We start from the raw sequence: 21,925 nt of genomic DNA on the forward strand, positions 1-21,925 counted from the left end.
GGTCCAATATATTAAAAAAAGAGAAAAAACGTCAAATTTGATCTATTCCACATAAAGCTCCAAAAATATTTGGTAGCACATCCTTTAGAATAGATAACAGAAATGAATGCCTTCCTGTGACCATGAAGTAGTTTTTCATAACTCTCTTCTGGAATTTCGGACGGATTTTGGACTTTTGTGAAATCCTCCAGGCCTTTCAGGTTTGAGGGGTGCCATTTCCAACTGTTGTTTCAAGATTTTTCCACAGGTGTGCCAAGGTATTCTGGTCTGGACTTATTTTTAATAGCTTTTTGAAGTATGTTTTGGACATTGTTAAGTTATGTGTGGACCTTTAAACCTTCCGACTGTTTGGACCTTTAAACCACCAGACTGTTTGGACCTCTAAACCTTCAGACTACTTGGACCTCTAAACCTTCCTACTGTATGGGCCTTTAAACCTTCCTACTGTTTGGACCTCTAAAACTTCAGACTATGTAGACCGTTAAAGCTTCAAGCTGTGGACCTTTAACTCCTCAGTGTTAATTGTGTATTTTACTGAGGGATCATATGGAGTGGTTGTCCTGTACCTTCGTCCTGTCTCTAGGTGGGGCCCTCCACAAAAACTTTGCTGAACTTTCATGTGCGCGCGCTCAGATGCGCGTGCATCACATTCACTTTCCGAGCTCGCGTCTCCTCGGAGCTAGGACAGCGGCCTCTTCGGGATCAGTAAGGTGTAGCGGAGCCGCGCGGCTCGTCTCTGCCGGACTCTGCTTTGTCTTCTCTTCTGGACCCGCATCTGGTCCGCAACTTCATGTCCGATTCCTCTGCGACCTAGAAATCGCGCACTCTCCGCCGGGGAAGAACGAGGAAAGATTTTCTGCTCCTGAAACTGGATGAAAGCACCATCAGTCTTATTTTTGTGATTTTCCTGCGCACCGAGCGAGTGAAGAGAGACGCAATGGGCGCATTCCTGTGGAGCTGGATCTGGATGCTTTTCTTGTCTCCAAACCTGAGATGTGACGGTAAGCTTCTCCTTTATACCGCAAACTTCCAGCAGACAGAAACTGGGATTTAAGCTGAGGAGCGACTGCTTAACATATACCCCACCAAAAGGTAGGACGTTTTCTTCGGCTCAAATGGGGGGAAAACTGTCTTTCGCACTCATCTGTGAAACTTGACAACTTGACAAAGAGCTTTGGCCATTCTTGAGATTTGTCTGTGCGTTAAGGTCATCTTCCACAATAAATAGAGCTTTTTTTTTTCCCCTAAAATAAAAAGTTGATGGGAGTCGGACCAGGTTCATTGTCCAGACTGGAGCTAGGTCCCATCCCCCTGTGCTCTTACTCTGACGTTACACCTCTCACATTTTACCTTGTCCATCTGAGTCACACACTTTAATGTGAATACCCTCAAGTGTCTCCTCTCAGGCTGTTGACATGTGTTCCCTGCAGCTCCCCGCTTCACAGAGGATCTTCTTGACAGAATCAAGCGACCATGCGTCGTTGTCATGTTAATAGAAAGCGCAGCTCGAGGTGATCTCCCTTCTTTGTCACTTATGTTAATTTATTTACCCCCCCCCCCCTCTCTCTCTCTCTCTCTCTGCGGGAGGGAGAGCTGTGCAGATTTCCTGTTTTCAGCTCGGCCTTTGAGGACTTAACCATTTGGTATGAAGTGAAAGGCGTATGGGGGTGGGGCGCATCGGGCTAAATGAACCCCCCCCCCCACACACACACACACACACACCACCACCCTCTAGTTTGTGCAACTTCTTTGTCTTTAGAGGAAAACTCACTGCATATTCCTGTTGCAAACAATCCTGCACGAAAGCCTACAGGTGTGGTTGAGACTGACATCACAAGATTAAGGGATTTACATCGACCAATTAATTAAATTAATTAACTTCACATGTAAATCCTGCTTTGGCATAGTGGATGCACAAAAACGGCATGAGATGTCCTCCAGATTTCTGCGAATTTACAAGGCGCGAACTACTGTTATTCCTGATTTTATTGGCGAAAATGTTATTTGAACTTATTCTACATAGGGAATTTAATTTAGTTTAACAAGTATGACCATGATTTTTTTTTTATCCAACACTCATAAGCATAGAGTTTTGTCACACTCTGTAAGTTCACATTTTGTGTGTGTGTGTGTGTGTCATATTTCTCTTCAAAGCCATGAACTATGCTCCAGCATCATCGTTTATTATTACTAAGAAAACCTCCTCATATGTGCAAAACAGATGTTTCCTTTTAAATTCTGACTTAGTTGTTGGTTTATAAACCAACATTTTGAATGATCATTTGTGATGAGTAGTTTGGTTTCTCTGATTTGAAGTTGCGTTTCTGTCAGCCCCCATTCATAAAATAGTTGAAGCCTTGTAGTGTAATGCAGTGTAATTAAGTTAGACTGTTGATCACAGCGGATATCTGGTCTGCTTCTTAGTTTGTTTTCAACGGCTGCCTGGGGGAAATCTACTCTAACACTACGCCTGGACTGGTTGTGTTTGACTGGAGTCAGTCTCCAGTATATTTACTTTGATACTTAGGTCATTGTCCTCCTGTGAGTCAACATTGTTATTATCCTAGAAAAATAACCATGGGAATTCATTTTCTGCGATTTCTTCTCAGTTCTAATACAGCTTAAGGTGGGAAGGCACATCCTCACTTGTCTCTGTCTCAGTATAACAAGGATGGGAATGATTTGCAGAATTTTAAAAACTGTCAGCAGAATGACTCTAGTCTGAGAAAATTCACCTTCTGGAGTCAAGGTCCAGTCTTGAACCCAACCAGATGTTGTGGACTGAGCCAACAAGGCACCAGACTTCCTGAAACTTGCCTGAGGAAGCTGAAGCGAAGGTCCAGACTTTGAGGTTATCTGAGTAAAAGGAGCTTTAACCAGTTAATAACTCTGATGTTTTGCTTACTTTGTCCACCAGCAGTGAATGTTTAATGGCTGTACTCCTTAAAAGCTGAAAAGATTATGATATTAGCTTGGAGGCACTCTGTGTCTACATTTGTGACCTGAAAGATCAAATCAATTTATGATCCACCAATGTAGAGCAAAGGTCACACCAAATCTTTTAGTTACCACTGTAGATACAGTTGTAGGTAAGGACATTGGCCATTTTTAAATGTAAAAAAATAAATGCTCCTGCTCTTGGAGGGGGTCAAACCTGACTTTGTCAGAGGTCTTCCGTTGAGCAGTCACTTCTTTAAAGTGGGCACACTGGAATGTGGCCTGTGGTTGTTCGAGACAACCTCTTAATGTGCTCTTAGTCATTGGACCTCAAAACATCCTCCATACATGTTGCTTTCATGTTGATGCTTTGACACCTGCACATAGAGCTGTCTTCTTGTGATTGGATCATATAAGACATGTAAGACACATGAGAAGGTCAGGATTGAACTGAGCTAAATGAAACATGTCTTTTCAGAGTGGTCCATTAAGACCCCAGAGAGCTGCTGACCCAAGACATCCCAACAACGTGTCTGAGCTGCAGCAGCTCTGTGGGAGGAGTAAATGCCAAGCAGGAGTTATCTTTAACCCCAATTCGTTTGAGCTTATTGCTGACAAAGACACAAAAAGGTGTAATCGTTTGTATATATTGGTACCTTTTCTTATTTCGACCAAGCTCAACAGATCAAGATGATGTTACCTTCAGGAACGACAGGTCATGCATAGCAGAACCACGATGATGGTCCACAATTATTTTTGAAATGATAAGTTTTCATTTCTGAAATGATATGGGAGCACTGCACACAGAAAGGACCAGAAATAGCATATTATATACATTCCACCTCCAGGGGCCCACTGGGGTCTGCTGGGTCTGAGTGACATGTTACCTGATAAATACTGAACAAGAACATGGTATGAACAGTCAGAATGTCACATTTGTGCTCCTAAAATAAGTTTGAAAGTGAATTCCGCCCGCATCATTGTTTTCATTGCAACACTTGAAAGCTTTTGTTACAGTGTATCTGATGCTACTAAACTACAGAGGCTGGTTTTTCACACCACCTTCAGGACAGCTTTAACACACTCATAAAAACTATTTTTTTTGTTTGTTTGTTTGTTTGTTTTTGTTTTTGTTTTTTCAAGCCTTAAATCTACTTTAGTAAAGAACTCCACCAGGACAGTTGGCTTGTTCATTGGTCTATGCAACTCATGGCAGAATGATGTCACATTGTGTTGCAGAAAGGTTGACCCTGACTCAACACAGTTTTGATTTGCTGGTGCCCCTGGGTATTGGCTTCCTGCTGTGCTGACTGACTGGCTCCTTTCAGATGAGTGAAGCAGACTGAGATGCTGCTGAGACCACAGCCTGGTCATTTTACTAAAAGTAGCAACACAATTTTAAAAAAATGGTTTAACAAAACACGCAAAACCACTGCCACATTTGAGTTTGACCTCCTAGATTTATTGTGTCTGTGGGCACAGTTTAAGGATTATTAGCAGGGATGGACTAGCTCTGAACGTTTACTTCAGTCCAGTATTCAAATACATTTTTCATATATCTTTACTTAGAGTATTACTCCATAAACGTCTGACTTTTACTCCCCGACACTGAAAGACAAATATATACAGTACAGGCCAAAAGTTTGGACACACCTTTTCATTCAAATGAATAGGAAAGTGTATCCAAACTTTTGGCTTGTACTGTACCTACATCACTATGTGTGGCATTCGCTCCATTGAGGCAGAGTTTGGAGTCAGACGAGCAAAATTTGCAGTTGACCCTTCGCTGTTCTGGAATAAGACATTTTGGAAATAAAGAAAGAATTCTACATTCATTCAGTGGGTTGTGTAAATGACTGTACAACAATACCTCAATGTATTTTAGTAATATTTGCTCACTAATTTTCACATTTTATCAAATAAAGAGCTAGAGGTCTATCTACTTGTTTACAACCTGGATGATGATGATGTGCATCTTTTCATCTGTTGGGCCTATTGATCTGACCACAGAAACAATTTGTGAAAAAAAATTTTTCTTTGATACAACTCTTCTCAGAAAACCCATTTAACTAGTTTATCCTTGTCTTTAATTAAAACAGATAAAATAGCAGACAAATTATTTTAGTTTGAGAAACACCTCCAGCGTGGAGCCTGTCTATGGTTACTAAAGGAGTTATTATTTAGCAACAGACCAGGCAATGATATAAATGACAAACTTAAGAAGAGATGTTTAACTATTGTGAAGTGCATCCAGCAGAAGCGTCTGTCAAAGCTGTATTGCCCCAGTTTACCTCCTGCCCATGTTTCCCTTTATCCAGCCAAACTGTGAAGTGCAGCAAGGCGTAGCAGCACTGGACAGAGCCAGAGGAGTTATCCAGGGGTCAGTCCATTAATCTGGGCTCGGTAGAGAAGTGGGTGTTGTGTTTGGGGCCATGGGTTTTCTTTCAAGGTTTAGAGTTAGGATCCTGTAATTCAATTATATATATATATATACTGGTAGACTGGTAATTTCAGTGGGAAAAAGGGTTTAAAAGTTAAAAGTATAACATTTGGAATAGAGTACCGTATTTTCCGCACTATAAGGCGCACCTAAGCGCCTTACATTTTTTTCAAAAGATGACCATGCGCCTTATAATCCGGTGCGCCTTATATATGGATCAATATTGATATTGAGTGTCAGTCTCAAATGTGGTCCGAGCTTTCAGGAAGGCAGGAATTGTCACTGAACTGCCAGACAACAACAGCGACACTGACTCGATTAATGACTTTGATGAGTCGGAGGCGTGTTGGATGCCGCATTCGCCCAGCTGTTCAATTCGGACACTGAAGAAGAAGAATTCGAGGGATTGGTAGATGAGGAATGAACTGATAAAGTGAGCTTTACGTGTTTCTTTTGTGTGTTTACAGTTGAACAAGGTTGGTCATATTGTGAATATGGACATTAACGCATAACGTAACGTAACGTAACGTAATCCCAGCCTCTACTGTAGCGCCTTATAATGCGGTGCGCCTTATATATGGAAAAAGATTTAAAATATGTCATTCATTGAAGGTGCGCCTTATAATGCGGTGCGCCTTATAGTGCGGAAAATACGGTAATTTGTTGACTCAGGGGAACATGTGAATTGGGAAACAATCACACTGCAAAACAAGACGTAAGCATTTTAGGGCCATTTCGTAAACAAAAAGTGTCTGATCATTCATGTATACATGTTTAAGTCAGTGTAAACAGGAAACTGTAGTTGATTAGTTACAGAAATAGTACAAACACAAAGACATAAATACAGTTATAGTGTTAACAATTGTTAACAACTCTGTTCGCTTCTCCGTGTTCTTTCACCACTGGTAGTCGTGGCCAACGAGACCCAACAGGTAGTGATTGTTGATGCCTATTTCATCCTTTCCAACGGTCTCAGTTGCTGTCTGTCAACACTACAGCACATCCCTGGAATGTCCAAAATGAAACCCTAACCCTCCATCATTGATGATCGTTTTGCCCGATTCAAGTTAAGTTTTTAGTTTTTAATTAAATTCATAATAAAAACATTAATAAATAGCCTTATCAGTCTCTCTCTGTACCACAAATCTCTTTCAACAGAGATCCCAAAATAAAATAAGCAAAATGCAGAATCTCCCTCCTTTACTAGTTAGTATAGATACCCAAATGATAACCTGGATGTTTTAGATGTTTAGATGTTTAGGTGTCAGTTGACTCAAATCAAATCAAATCAGATTTATTTGTATAGCGCCAAATCATAACAAAGTTACATCAAGGCACTTTACATATAGAGCCGGTCTAGACCAAACTCTTTATAAATTTATTTAAAGAGACCCAACAGATCCCCGATGAGCAAGCACTTGGCAACAGTGGCAAGGAAAAACTTCCTTTAAGAGGCAGAAACCTCGAGCAGAACCAGGCTCAGGGGGGGCGTCCATCTGCCTCGACCGGTTGGGTTGAGAGTGGGAGAGAGAGAGAGAGAGAGAGAGAGAGAGAGAGAGACAGGCATTGGAGGGGGGGGGGGGGGGGTGTAGGCAGGAACATGTTGTTGCATGAAGTTCATGGAGTTGAGCTGTAATACAGAATTCATGCTATATGGGACCAGCAGGTGTTGCAGGAATATGGGATGGAGATGAGTCACCACCTGCAGGATGAGGACAGGGAGAGAGAGGAGAGGGACTGGGAGAGACAGAGACTTTGGCAGAACATGGTTAGTAAATGCAATGCAATGCAATGTTGACTCTGTGTTTATACCTTTTATACAGAGCAGAGGCAGAATAACAGGGAAACATTTGTGGCCTGTACAGTCCGAGCAAAATGGTCTATTACCAAACTTCTTCCATCAATGCTGGAGCCTCATCATGTTGCCTGCAACAGTGGTAGCTCTGTACTAAGATGGTGTTAATTGATGGCTGGAGACAAGCATTCAAAAGAGTGTGAAACTGCCCCAAACTGCAGGCTGCTATTATATTAATGTACATAACATGCAGACAGAGCTCTAGAAGGCTCCAGGTTCTCTGACACGTGCAGAGATTAATATCTGATGGTTGCTTAAGCACTGCTGAAATTTAAGCCTTAACTTTACATTAAGTGTGACATGGGATAAACATTAAAGTGATTGTGATCAGTCTAAATGGGTCACTCTGTGCTCCCAACAACAGCTGCACCACCATTTTTCTGAAGTGGCCATCCTTACAACTGAAGATTGCAATGCCCCCTGGCCCAGAGCAACTCATCTGTATTACAAAGCAAGCAGCTGTAAAGTTAAAGTCATAATATGTGTGGCTGAAATGCCCACACCGTAGTAGCATTACTTCCATCCCCATTCAACCATGTTTAAGGTGAATGGAGCTACAGTGGCAGACTCTGCTCTTGTGTGAACAGTAACAAGGAGGTCCACAGCAGCCCTCTGTCATGAATGGGTCAAACATAACCTGAACATGTGCTTGTTATCCAGTGTCACACACTGAAGGTTTCTTTGAGACGCTGTGAATCATGGGAAGTAAAAAGTCAACAGTAGAAATTATACCTGGTCTGTGAGGGAGGAGGATGTAAAACCTCCAGTTTGATTTAAAATGCTCGTCTCACAGCAAACAAACAGTACCCTACTTCACCTCAGGATTGGTCCGGCGTGTGGAGGTGAGAAATGACCAGGGTCTGCCCTTTATCAAACCTTTTCTACTTACTGTGCAACAACATAAATTCCCCTGCTCCCCTGTTCATGATTCATCAGTCTGTTTTTGGTGAGGCAGGTTTTTCACTCCATCTTTCATCCTAATTAATTTGAGGCATATTACGACTTTATAATATACAGCTTATCCACATTTAAATATTGCCAGGCTATATTATATTATTGTATACTTAGGTGATTCCAAACATTTCAGGCAATTCCCCCATGAGTTAGATACACATATGAGATATTTTGGCTGTTTCTGAATTCTGTCTTAATATACCATGTTAAAAGATACCATTTGAATGAGGACAGTTTTAATGGACGTTGAAGGCAGTTTTCCCCATGACATTGTTTTTACATTGCGGTGCCTTGAATCAACCACAGGTTTGTTTCATTTGATCAGTGTTGCTTAACAGAAGCCTCGAAGTGGAGTTTCCATTTTAGATTCACATTTTTGAGATACACGAAGCAGATAAAGGATTTTAGTCCCTGGATGTCTGGATCTTCAGTTCTCAAAGAAACAAGCTGAGTAAATGGACAGCTCCAGCTGCTCAAAGAGATCTAGTGTCCACTAACTTTTTACCATAAAGCTTCTTTTTTTGTTTGCCTCTACTGGTCTATAATCACCAGACTGTTTGATTTGGAGCTGAGGACAACAGCTCCCATGAGCCATTGCTAGTTCACTTGTCACCAAACACCGCCTGTGGAACCCTAGAGGCAGGATATGTACAGACTGCGTGTAAGAAAACATCTCCTCTAAGATGCTGGGAGTCCACGCTTTGGCTCCTCGTCAGTGGAAATTGAGCTAAAATATCACATTCATGTTTTTGCTCTGTGGCTTCTGTACCTTTTACTTTTCTGTGTCTGCAAACTAGAAACACTTCCCGTTGTGCTGTTGTGATTCTTTGCAGCACATGTGTCTCTCTGGTTGGATTGTGTGTATTTGCAGTGAACGTGCTGAAATTTATGATGTTGTTTATGAAATTGTGCTTTGTCTATTAGATCCAAAAAGAATTGTCCAGAGTTACAAACTTTAGGACTTCAGAGCCTTTTCTTCCCTGTGTCAGTTGACAGAGAGAAGTGACTGAGCACAGTGCTGTATGTTGGTATGTCTTGGGTCTGGTAATAATTATAATTCTGGATCTGGGCTTAATTAGAGCAAAGCAAGACATTCCTATGGACAGGCCTTAGTGTGGACTGGCTTATAGAGTGGATGGAGTGCACTGCTGCAACAAAATTAGTGTGTTTAAGGCACATTACTTCCTGGCCTTTTCTACAGATGTCTAATTTTTGTTGCTGTTTGAATAATTACAGTATGGTTTTAACTGTGCCAGGCTGGCTGGCAACATTAATACTATGGATGGACTTGATTTGATTTTGAAAGAAAAAAAAAACATAGAAGTGTAATGTGAACATATGCTGCTAATTTCTGTGGCTGGCGAGCAGAAACAGAGGAGGAGGCCTAAATATTGGTAAGAGAGAAAGCAGAGCGACTGTGGTAGCCTCTGTGCCTCTCATGCCTCAGTCTGCATATGTTTATGTGTTTATGTGTGCAGTATAAACAGGTCCAACATTTTTCATCAGAGTGAGAGAAGGCACTAAAGAGGTGAATAGACAAAAGACAGAACAAGTTCAGATGAAACCTTGATAATGCACAGACATTGAGAAGTAAATTATCAGTCATTAATTTAAAATAAAGCTTTCTTCAGTTTTTCTTACCCCACAGGTTCCTGTTAGATGACCTTTTTGGGAGGTTTCATCAGTTGTTTGGTTTGGATATTAATTGGACATAAATTGTATAGTCTGTAATGAGAGCCAAGCCCACTCTATCAGCTTCTCTTCACTCTCCTAAAGGTCAAAGGTCTGCTGAAGCACTTGTGAAGTGGCCAGGCCTTTTGAGTTTGACATTGTATATTTAAGGCATTTTGTCATTACGCTTATCACTCAGGACAGTTAGCTGTTGGGCACTGTTCTTCTTATTCTTATCCAAGTGTTTCCAAGAGGAAGAAGATACTATGGATGTTTTTAATCGAGCTGCATTCCAAACCGCGCTTGGTCTGTTTGTATGAGAAGATATTTGGAGCCACAGGCAGAGCTGTTCAGTCTGTTCATAATTATCTAGTTAAAATGTCCAAGGATGTGTTCTCATGTTTTACAGTGAATACTTTTCTACCTGTGTAACTGTCTTGAGCTTTTGTTGCATTCATGTAAATTTGACTCATTCCCCTGTTAACTCCATTATTAGAAACAGGGCCACTTTCAAACAATCAATCAGTATTAAACCAAATTTCTGACTCTCAGGTACACATTTTTCATCTCAACACAAACTAAGCAGATGTTTGTTGAACCAGTGATAAAGTTGCGTTGTCATGGAAGAGTTACGAAATTGTTAAATGAGACAAATAGTTGATACAGCAACTGGTTTTCACTCAACAGCCAGTATTAATTGTACTCTTTTAATAACAAGTGATATTAACAATTAACCTCCAAAGCATGCCATGCAGTAGTATGTTTGGGAGTATGTTGTATTTAATGCTTCAAAGTGGATAAGCATGATTTGAATGTGATTGTAATGTTGAAACCATCCCTAGTTTATGATATAACTGACAGAAATGCATGAAGTGTTGAAACCGTCAAATTTCCCATCCAACAAGCAGGCATATTTTCAAAGTTGGATTTAAAGCAAACTTATATTTATGACCACATTTTCTGTCTATTGTAGAATATGCCCCTCTTTAAGAAGCCTCGTCTGTTCTGTTCAGCATTGGGAAAATGTTCAAATCATTTCCACATTCTCGAGTATTAAAACCATAACAGGAAAACATGCTTTTAAAGGCCCAGCAATCAAAATTTGATTTAATCTTTTACTCTCCAGGCCTGCCCATGGCTCCAGCTCTTCAAATCTGTGAAAGATATCTGCTCAAACTCACTGAACTTTATTTTAGTTTCCAGCAGACTCCCCAAAGCTTTCAAAGATAAAATATATACATTATTTAGGATGAAATATTTTTAATGGCTGGACACACTGTTTTGACAGAATTAAGCATTGTAAAGCTAAGTTGTAAAGCTATCTGAGAAGTACATTAATTTATAATATAGACAAAAAAAGAGACAATAAGAAGAAAGAGGAAGTCGAAGGAACCTGTTTGAAGTCTGATTGATGTTCTGAAGTACTGTCATTTAAGTCAGCGTTAGTTAGGAATGACAAGTTTGTATAGTATATGAATCTGAGGAAAAAGAAGTGAGTTTAGCAGGCCTCTGTCTGCCCAAAATCCTGGTTGTCAATGCAAATCAAATCAAGTCATATTTGACTCCAAATAATAACAGACTTACTTCAGTGCACTTTATGCAGCGCAGGTATAGACCATAGTCTTTTATAAATATTTACAGAGAGCCAGCAAACACTTGAGGTGATAGTGGAGGGAAAAACTTCCTTTAAGAGGCAAAAACCTCACACAGAACCAGACACAGAGTGGACGGAGACAACTGCCTCGACCAGCCGGGTTGAAAGAGAGTGAGGGGGGGAGATAGAGGAGAGAGAAAGACTGAGATACACTGTGGTAAGTGTTTACACAAAGAAGAAATTGTAAATATATAATAAAGATGGAATTTCTAGTTCTAACACATTTTTTTCATCTTTATTTAGAAATTGTGCATTGTTATTTTGACTTTTACAGGAGTGCAATGCAAGATAAAGGTTTAAAAGTTAAAGGCTTTAACATGTCTTTTTCTATCATCCTTTTAATCAGGGAAACCTTTTAATGGAATGTAATATTTATTTATTGCTTGTTTATACAGAGACAAAGATATATCCTAAACTAAACAACAGCACATATAATTTAAAAGAAATACATTTTGAAAATTGAAAATAACCTTTATTGCCTTTCCTTAACCAGGTCTTAAAAATGCTAGATACAAGAAACATACACAAAACACATGACCACAGAACAACAAGCACCAGATAAATTATGTCTACATGACTGATCTCTCTTTAAAAACTGTTTCAGTCTGGCTTTAAGATAATCCAAGTCATGATCCATCTTAAGTTCTTTGGGTAATGAGTTCAACATGTTGATCCCCCAAACAGTGAAAGCTGCTGTTTGTTCAAATGAGGATTAACGAGAAAGCGCCTTTCAATTCCCTGTTACTGAGGCAGAACCCCAGGAGGAAGCAGCAGGTCACCCAGTAATTTAGGAGCAAATTAACAAATTAAACGCACAATAAATGAAATTTAATCATTTTATCTTTCCTCAAGGTTAATTCAACCAGTGTAAAAATAAATGTATAATTGTTCCAGGGACACCCTCTCTCCAGAAGAGGCCAATTCACTGCCTCTACCTAAAGGCATGATTCATTGCAGGACTGCATTAGTTTTAGTTAGGTGTACCTAATAAGCGCAGTTATGTGACAGTACTACAGAAAAGGCTTACCCAAAAAAGGGGATTGGGTTCCAAAAAGGACATCAATGAGGCTAAATGCTGTTGTCATTACCATCTTCAGGAAATACAAATTTGTTCATTCATCTTCTAGTGCTTATCTGTTTCTGGGTTGCATGGGGGTGCTGGAGCCAATCCCAGCTCACACTGGGTGAGGGCAGAGTAAACCTTGGAGGAGGTTGGCAGTCCATCCATTCCAGAGTAACCTATTAACCTTAACATGTATGTTTATGGACTGTGGGAGGAAACCCACGCAGGCACAGGGAGAACTTGCAAAGTCTGCACAGAAAGGCCCCTGGCTGGGAATCAAGGCCACAATCTTCTTGCTGTAAGGCAAAACCAGTGTTCCACCGTGCTGCCCTATCAGTGTTAAATGGGGAAAAGTATACATATCTATAGCTATATATATTATCCAGCCCAAATCTGGCTATTGTTAAACTGGGGCTCCTACGTTTACAACAGATGGCATGAGTGATATGAGCGTAATTTTAAGGTCTGTTATGGACTTCACACTTCAAAAGGTCTGCAAGAAGACAGTAAGACAAACCACACATTCCTCTCTGCCACAATGACATCTTTGTGCTCATTAATCTGTTAAGATTGAATGATATTTGTTCCTGCCAACAAATGAGTTAATCTCTTTCTGCATGTTTTGGTGCTCAGCCTTTCCAGTCTGCCATGGGTCTGTTGAAATATGTTAAAAGCAGTCCTGTCAAAGCGACGGCCCGTCCCTCTTCCTCCAGCAGATGCTTTGTTAATCATAGTTCAGAGGTAGCGACCAAATGGAATGAGTTTTGAAACTGAACTGGCTTCCCATACTTTTATGCTGTGTGGTACCTCTCAGCTCCACATTCCTGCTCCTCCACTGGAATTTTGGGTGAAGGAAAGAATGACTAAGCGGCAGTTTGAAGAAAGATAAACAATTGACACAAGTGCTTTGGTTTACACGCAACCAAAAACTGTATTTCATGCTGAGCCTAGTTTTCTACAGACCTAGGTTGGTATGCAGAGCTTGGTATCTTATCAGAGAGGCAATAAAATGCAAATGGATCAGCTTGTCCCCCATCTCGACCTTCCCCAGTCTCATTTATTGTCTTGTCTTTGAGCCTCCAAATGGTCAAATATTTGAACGGAAGTCCCTGCGTTTTTATGAGATGGCTATTGTTGTTTTAACTCAGTCATGGGGATGGAGTTACCCAAGTGTAACCTGCCTTTGATGAGGACGTTCAGGGTGGGAAGATAGCATCAGGGCCAGTGAAGGGGAAATTCCATGGCAAGTGATACCATCTGACAATTCAGTGAGTGCCATGATTCAGTCATTATGTCAGAAACATTGTAAACTTGGTCTAAATGCACGTTTACACCTAAAAGAGTGATGGAGTCTGTGACAAAAGCAGTCACACCTGGGCAAGGTTTGTGTCATGGTCCTGGTGTTGCCATCTCAACTAGAAGAAAAGTTCTCAGTACTTGTTTGGTAATATGTAAAATTTTAATCGGTTCACATTTCAAGTAATTGCAGTTTGTCTGTACAGTTTAACATGGAAACTAAGAAGTTAAATAGACTTCAAAAAACCTGGATCGACTGGTGTCTTTTGTATCAATTGAGGAGTCTGGTGTGTTTGTTATTTGAGCATTTGGCTCATAACCCTAACCCTTTTCTGTGTTGTGCTAACAAGCTATTTAATTGATAAGCTTAGTTCTGCAGATACATAAACTGAACATGGATGATGGAAATGTGTGTGTCTGTGTGTGTGATGGGGTTGAGATTGGGGTTAAAATTGCAACATGGCCGAGTGGAATATCCAAATGACAGGAGGATCACAGAAAGCAGGATATCGAATTTTTGACGAGGGTAAAATGTCTTTCAATATAGAGTACCAAAAGGAAAACAACAATAAATTTATATTACCAGTATATTAAAATATCATTATCAATTGAACAAATGAGGTCACAGCCCAGAACAGCATTATCATTCATCTGGTGTCATATGTGTATCTACCAGATGAATGATGTTAAATATTCCCTTATTACTTTCTAATTTAAATGAATTAAGTTGTTTTGCTGCCAAATGCTTTTGTCTCCAGGAGCCAGTTGCTAGCTCTGTCAACCTGAGTCATGTACAGAGTGTTTTTATTCAGAACTGCCTGCTGCACACAAGAGATACAAAAAAAGTATTAGAAGCAAGAAATTGTTGTCACATTTTATGACAGCAGATGAATAATGCTGACACATCAGTGTTTAAAGAGCAGGTGCATATGTAGCTGCTGAGGTGGAGGAGCCTGAAATGCTTCATACACACTAATAAATGTAAGCTTCTAAAATCATTCCTCAGAGAGGAAATAAGGAAATTGTATGACTTTTTCTATATTCTTTGTTTTCTAGTGAGGTATTACATCCATTCAACTTTTGACATGAAACCATGTGATAGGTCTGAGGGGAAAAATAACTCTGAGCTGAAGCTATTAACAACTGATAGATCTGAACTGACCCACCTACGAACTGATGTCTGACAGCTGGAGATAAAAAGGTTTGAAAACCCTGGTTTGGTATGATTTATTATTATTATTATTATTTATCATTTCAGCTGATTTACTGTTTGACTCCTTCTTGCCTCATATTCTTACTGTCCTGTTAGAAACACAAAATTCACTTAAATGGCACTTTTTCATTAGTTCAGAAGGACTTTCCAGTTGATCCAAAAGTTTTTCAGTATGTGGTGATATGATTTTCACTCGTCATATTGAAATCTGGAAAGTGTTTTAAAGATTTCAGACAATGTATTGTATTGTAGTGCAGTGGAAGTGTAAAGTAGCATAAATCATAAGTACCTCAGAACTATACAAGTGCCAGACTAGTACCTGATGAGGATGAATGATGTGATGATGGCTGGCACTGCATCTCTTTCTTTGTGGTTTTCTCTGACTTTAGAGCTGCCTGCTTCTGTATTTGGTCGTGTTGTGTGTATTTGTTAAACTGCTGTTTTCTGGATTTGCTATCAATGTGTTGAGCTCACACGGCTGCAGTACATACCCTACCCATAGCTCACTCTGATGTATAAGATCAGTGCAGTCATTGAGACAGAAGAATAGGTAATGTGAAAAGGTTGACTTGTAAGCCAGACTCGTGTTATTTAGTCTAATTCTTAAATGTGCTGCAAAGCCTTTTGTCCTCTCAATCTCAGGTTTGTATTTTTTCCAAAAAAATCTGCAACTTTTTTCTGTTTCCAGTGGACCAAAAATATGAAAAGAACCTACATTGTGACTTTTGGTCAGTGCCAAATATGTTGATATAATGTGAAATATTCTTTAACTTCCATTATTGTATATTATAATAAATTAGCACTGGAAAGATGACTACAAAGCCAAAATCTTTTTCTTTATTTAATTTTTATGAGCTATTTCTTTTCATTTGACATAATTTCTTTTAAGGGTGCATAGCAGACAGCTGTGAGTGAAGTGCCTGGTGTGTAGCCCTGGGCAGGTTGGGTAGTTTTCAGCTCAAATGCTTTCATCAGATACGCTGACCTGGGGTTTTTATGAGGGGTCGTAACTTCAGGACTCATCCTCCTTCTTCCTTCACAGTGGAGGGAAGTAGTGTGTTCGACCAGACAAGTGAAGTGATGAAATACCAGTAACACATTCCATCATGTAACAACCAGACTTTCCATCTCACAGCTAACTGGCCTGGGAGGGTAATAATTTAGGATTTCCACTCTCATTTCTTTCCTTGTTTGATTTAACGTCATTTCACTGCCTTTGCAGCTCAGTCCACCAAACAGGGCGCTGGTTGTGGTTGTGCACGATTGGACTCTCTGCAAAATTAGTCTGTCATTTAGATTACGGGAGGGCAGTACAGCACTTTTTTCCCCTGCTGGTTTTACATGTGTTGTTTCCGTTTGCAGAAAGAGGAAAGTCTGCCCTCCCCACATTGTGGAGTTATCTGATTTCACAGCAGTTCTGCTTGAGCCGCAGATCAGTGGAGAGCAGTTTATATTTTTTTTTCTTAGCAACAACACATTTTCAGTTGGTTCATCCAGAACAAAGACTCTTGGTCCTTAATTCAGTGCCATCAAATGTCATAGTGTTCTTCTTTCCTGTATCTACAAGAATGTTTCAAACAGTAGTAATGAGGTCACAACAGTGAGAGTTATAATAGAGAAAATGGAATGTGAATAGAAGTAATTGACCTTGGAACAAGCAATACATTTGAGTTCCTTGCAGACATGTTCCACCATTTTGGAAGATTCTTGTCCTCAGTGGTGCTACTACCTGCCTGAAATGTTACAATCACAATCATGAACCGTTGACTATATGATAGAATACATGACTACAATACGTAAACTCAAATCTTGGGTCATATATTGGACAAAATGGGCATATGATATAAAAAGCAATCATGCAATCAGCATAATTTGCGCCAACAAGTAAGGCTGTTGCAATCATGAAATTTAAGTTGAAGATTAATGGCCATACAAATAATTTCAAAGAACAACTGAATAGTCTTTTTCTGATAATTTTATGCCACTGTGATAGTGTAAGTATTAACATCATTTAACAATACACGTACACATACAACTGAATCCATGATGCTAATGTCAATACATGCTCATTGAAAAGTGTCAAACTGTTAAACTGTTAGAAATTAAGCTCCTCACTAACAAATTAATCACTAATTACTAATGGCTATAATAGCAGGACTCAAATGGTTTAAAGGGCAAACCTACAACACTTATATATTCAATGATTATTAAGGTGCCAAAAAAAGTGAAAGATCAATTCTAGGAAAATAATATTTTACATCACAAACAGAACCTGAAGGAAACATAAGACTAAGGCTTCGGACAAAAGTAGCCATGCATGTAGGGATCACATGCAATGCAATGGTGCAATGCACTGAAAATCTCAAAACACCAGTGTGGGTTGTCCTCCTGAGGCAGCACTTATCACCATAACCTAGGACGGTTTAAATAATTGGCAGAAAAGTCGGGGGCTGGTCTGGGCAGGATAGACAGAGGACTCAGTGTGGTCTGACCTGGAAAACTAGATACCTGAAAGAGGGAGGTTGACCAGGATTTGACTGAATTTGACTACAGCTACACTGAAATCAGACCACAGTACAGAGCAGATCAGATCCTCTGTCACTCCTACTCAACTCCACCTTCTAGCTTTGTCTGGTCTAAGATGGTCGACAGACCAATTATTAAATGGAAGCTTCAAAACAGCACACATATGATCTCTCTGTGGTTTGACACTGGATGACACCCCCTTGTTGCCAGTGCTGCTCTAAACTCTTCTTCCTTCAGCATTATTCATTTGAACTGATGGCACCATACAAGCTGACCAACAGTTTTCAGTGGCTGAGCTGGATGTACGTCATTAACCATGTTACTCTCATTCTCCTCACATATACAGGAAACATCATGGCTGCTTGTAGCCTTTAAACACTCAATTAACCACCCTCATTCTTGGAGGGAAGAACAGCAGTGGTTGAGTTTTCTTCCTTTGACACTTTGTGGTTCTTTGCTTCCATCCATTGAGGTTTGACTCAACCAGAAACTGCTTCCAATGCAGCCCTGTCTTCATGAAATGTTTGTTTAACTCTAGTCTGCTCTCTATGAACTGTCACTGCGACCCCCACCAAAAAAAGTTAGAAGTAACAGCAGAAAATGCAGAGAGGGGTGGAGGATGGGGCACAGCTGAAACAAAGGGTTGAAGGACTAAGAGGACAGAGGAGACATGCACAATTTGCATAGCCATTCTTGTTAGGACACTGCACTGACATCCATTCATTGCAGACAACCTAACCTGGTTCAGGTTAGGTTGTCTGCCAGTCCTCTGATCCTATGGATCAGAGGACTGGTTTTGTCTCACGAGGAGTCCTGGTCCTGAAAAGGTTAGCAGTTTTACTGGAGAAGATGCAAAGATAACTTTTGTCATTTTTGTGGACATGGTTCAGACTTGCAATAATTTAATAAAGACTCTAAGCCCTAAGATTTACCTCTGTTATCTGTCACCCCCCCACCCCACACACTCAAAGAAAGTGTTGATGTGTGCCAAAAGGCCCTCAGTCAAAACTCCAGTAGATGGAGCTGTGGCCTGGCCTCTCAGCTCTCAAAGGGCCCTTTCATAGTGAAGGCAGCTGGAATGCAGGAGCCCGCAGTCATCTCAGCTCGGGGTGGAAAAGCATCATTTTCCACGGCTGCAGATAAATGTAATCAATGACAACCACTACTACCAGGCTCAGAAAAGCTCAGCTTATTTCTTACAAGTCTTGGCTTTTTGCTATTTCGCAGGAAAAAAAAAACAACATGACAGAATACACTCTTAAACTATTACTGGGTTGTGGGGTGCAGAATTTACAAGTGAGTACAAGTCAGTGACAATTCAAAGATTTTAATTTGTGCTGTTTTAATGAATTGACATATGTTTAAAACTGACACACAGTGAATCTAAATGTAGGGTATCCTTTGTTCTGTAGTTAAAATCAGACTGAACATGTGGAACATCTTAGGTTGAAGTCAGCTGACCTGCCAAAATTTCAACCATGTTTTAACAGAGACAGTGTTAAGATAAACAGTTCAACTGCTGCATGAGCTTCAGACAGAGATGTGTACAGTAGATGTACTATACTGTATACAAGGTGGAGTGAGATGTATCACTGGTGATGAAGGGCAAGAAGCTGTGGCAGAGGATCAGGAAGCAAGGGAAATGCTTCTTTATGCTCAATATAATACGGTGATGTGATTGCAGACAGTACAACTTTCCTCCTACCATCAGAAGAGGTGCAGAGTTTTTGTCTATCCCAAAATCCCCACCCCTAACCTAGTTCTCATTTTAAACTGCAGTGTTTGTATGAGATTTGACTAGCAATGGTTATAGTTTGGTGTGGCGACCTTAAACATGTGAAACATCATCAGGCTCATCAAGAATGTCTTAGAGATACCTTGACCAAAATGACAAGGCAAGGTGTTAAGTATGAAAGGAAAATGTAGATATACACAAGCGTCATGTTCTTTTACGGCTATGTCACTCTTGTTTTCTTTGTTCAGGGTTTAGTCTGTGTTTCCAGCAGTGAATCTGTTACAGCATAGGGCTGAAAGCAATCAGGGGGATATAAAAAAAGAACAGTGTTTCAGTCTGATCATAATGACTGCTGTATTTACAAGATGTCAAGATTTATAGGAGTTACATGTTCTGGCTTATCGGACAATGCCTCACCTGTCTTAGCTTAGGTTGCATGGCCAAAACATAATGAACACAAGTTTAGTCTAAGGTCATCGTGATGGAAGCTTCTTTCCTGCTTATATCTATGACTGGATTGTGCAGGGAAATATCACTACTGAAAGGAATGTTGCGGTTTTAGTCACTGCAGTACTCACACCTCCAACTTCTACCAGCACCCACATCTGTTAAGCACATGCTTTGTATCACAGGGAAGACGGGAGCCAAATTCCAAGTCAGCATGCCCTAATAAGTGAGCCATGTTCACTTACATGTGCCTAATCCTGATTAGCTCTCAGTGAGCAACAGATCCCATTAAAATCAGTAACTAAAGTATCTATTGGGCAAATTCCTGTATGTGAAGGTATCATTGTAAATCAGAATATTGCAACATCTCAAATATTAAAATCTACTGGCCTTATTTTTTTGTGATGAAGTTGCTTGTTCTTATTTGGTATGAAATTAAATTCTGTGATGAGAGAAGTGAAGAGAGTGAGGCAGGAAATGATACAGAAGATAGAGCTGTGCTCAGGCAGAGGGAGATGTACATGCTAGGAAGAAGAGACCAGCTCCTGCCTTAGCTAACCCCCTGCATGCAGGGCATGCAGTCTCTATGGTCCTTCATGCACTCATTCTCCTAGCACTGCTATCAAACCAAAACTTTCTGCTCTTGCTCAGAAAATATCATCATGCTATGAAACTGACTGGGGTCATTCAGTCTTCCCACAAAATTAATAATTTCCAATATGGTCACTCAGGCCAAACCTAAAAACTTTGTGTTTGGTACAGACATGCTCAGAGTGATTTTCCTGGAAATTACTTATGCTCTTTTCAAGCACCGCCCCCAGGACAAATATTCACCTCTGCAATGCCTCAACAAATGGTCCCCTATGTAGTTCTTATCATTAATGACTTCTATGTCTCTATTTTTGCAGCTGATGCAGGTCTGTCATTGGATACAGATGGTCTGGCTGAAGCTCAGAGTGGTGCTGCACCTACCGCTGAGGGTAAGATAAAAACATTTGGTTTTCAGAGGCACCATAAGTGTGTAGTTAGATCAGAAAATGATCCATGTACACTTTTATGTGTCCCTAATGCACAGCAACTGTGCATGGTTTCCTGGAGTCTCGTCATCACAGTAAGGTTGCCAGGTGTGGCAGTATTGTGCTTGAACAAAGGCCAAAACCAACAGCTGTGGATGTGTGTGACAAGCAGGACTATTCCTGCTACTCACACTGTACACTGGGCACGTGGATTGTCTTCTATCAAAAATGTTTATCCTGACCACTCCTTTGAGAGTCAGCACTTTACCTGGCATTTGTGCGCTTTATTTGGCCACTGTGTGCTTAACTATGCCCAGAACTTTTACTTTTATTTATTTATTCTTCATAGCATATTCTGGCCTTTTATAGTGTGTTTATTATGTGGCTCTAGCTTAGTGCTTGGTCATCACTGTCTGTTGGCATGTAACTTATATTGTCCCATGTTATGTTTTTCATGGTTTTTATGTGATTCTATGTTGCTGCCACTCAAATTTAGCTTTGGGACATTAAATAAAATCGAACCGTGAACCTCGAGGTAGTTTGAGAAATATTTCCTGAAAACTGAAGTAATACTACTAAGTCTGATAAGTAGCCAGAAACAGTTCAATCATTTCTAGTTTCAAAGTAAGTTTCTTCAGCAGTTGTAAACCCTGTCCTTGTAGGTAACAGCATGGTGTGTGTTCAGTTTGGCTCCCTGTGAACATCAGTCATTGTATAATTTAAGGGGAAGCTACAACACTAAAAGCGTCTATTTAATACCAAGGCAGACAAATGACCATGTAGGGACCAAACTAAAAAAAAAAATATAAACAGTAACAGTAACAGTTTCCATGAACATTTTGGAATCACCCTTTAGAACAGAGACATACCACTGCAAAGCCATTCATGTTCCAGTAGGAATGAGTGATAGTACAGCATGATGTCAGCATGTATATTGAATGTTGTGTATAGAACTATACACAGACTTTCAAAAATGCATGACAAATTCTTCTTTTCTTTTATTTTCAGAGCATTGAAAACAGACATGAAATTGCCAGCATTTGTTGTAGATCCAGAGAAATAATAGTAGAATACTATTGGCATTATCAGTATATTTTCAAGTCAATTTAACATGTCAA

General features: G+C 40.1%; 1 protein-coding gene across 1 annotated transcript in view; it reads left to right on the forward strand.

Annotated features, from left to right (window-relative positions):
• The first annotated feature begins 715 nt into the window (after positions 1-715).
• ror2 (receptor tyrosine kinase-like orphan receptor 2) overlaps positions 716-21,925 on the forward strand; it is a 34,416-nt gene continuing 13,206 nt past the window's right edge. Inside the window, exons 1-2 of the mRNA XM_029515314.1 lie at positions 716-1,001; positions 20,700-20,771. Coding sequence (XP_029371174.1) covers positions 938-1,001; positions 20,700-20,771 — 136 coding nt within the window. The 5' untranslated portion in view covers positions 716-937. The remainder of the gene's footprint in view (positions 1,002-20,699; positions 20,772-21,925) is intronic.

The sequence above is a fragment of the Echeneis naucrates genome, chromosome 12, assembly GCF_900963305.1.
Source record: "Echeneis naucrates chromosome 12, fEcheNa1.1, whole genome shotgun sequence".
NCBI classification, from domain to species: Eukaryota; Metazoa; Chordata; class Actinopteri; order Carangiformes; family Echeneidae; genus Echeneis; species Echeneis naucrates.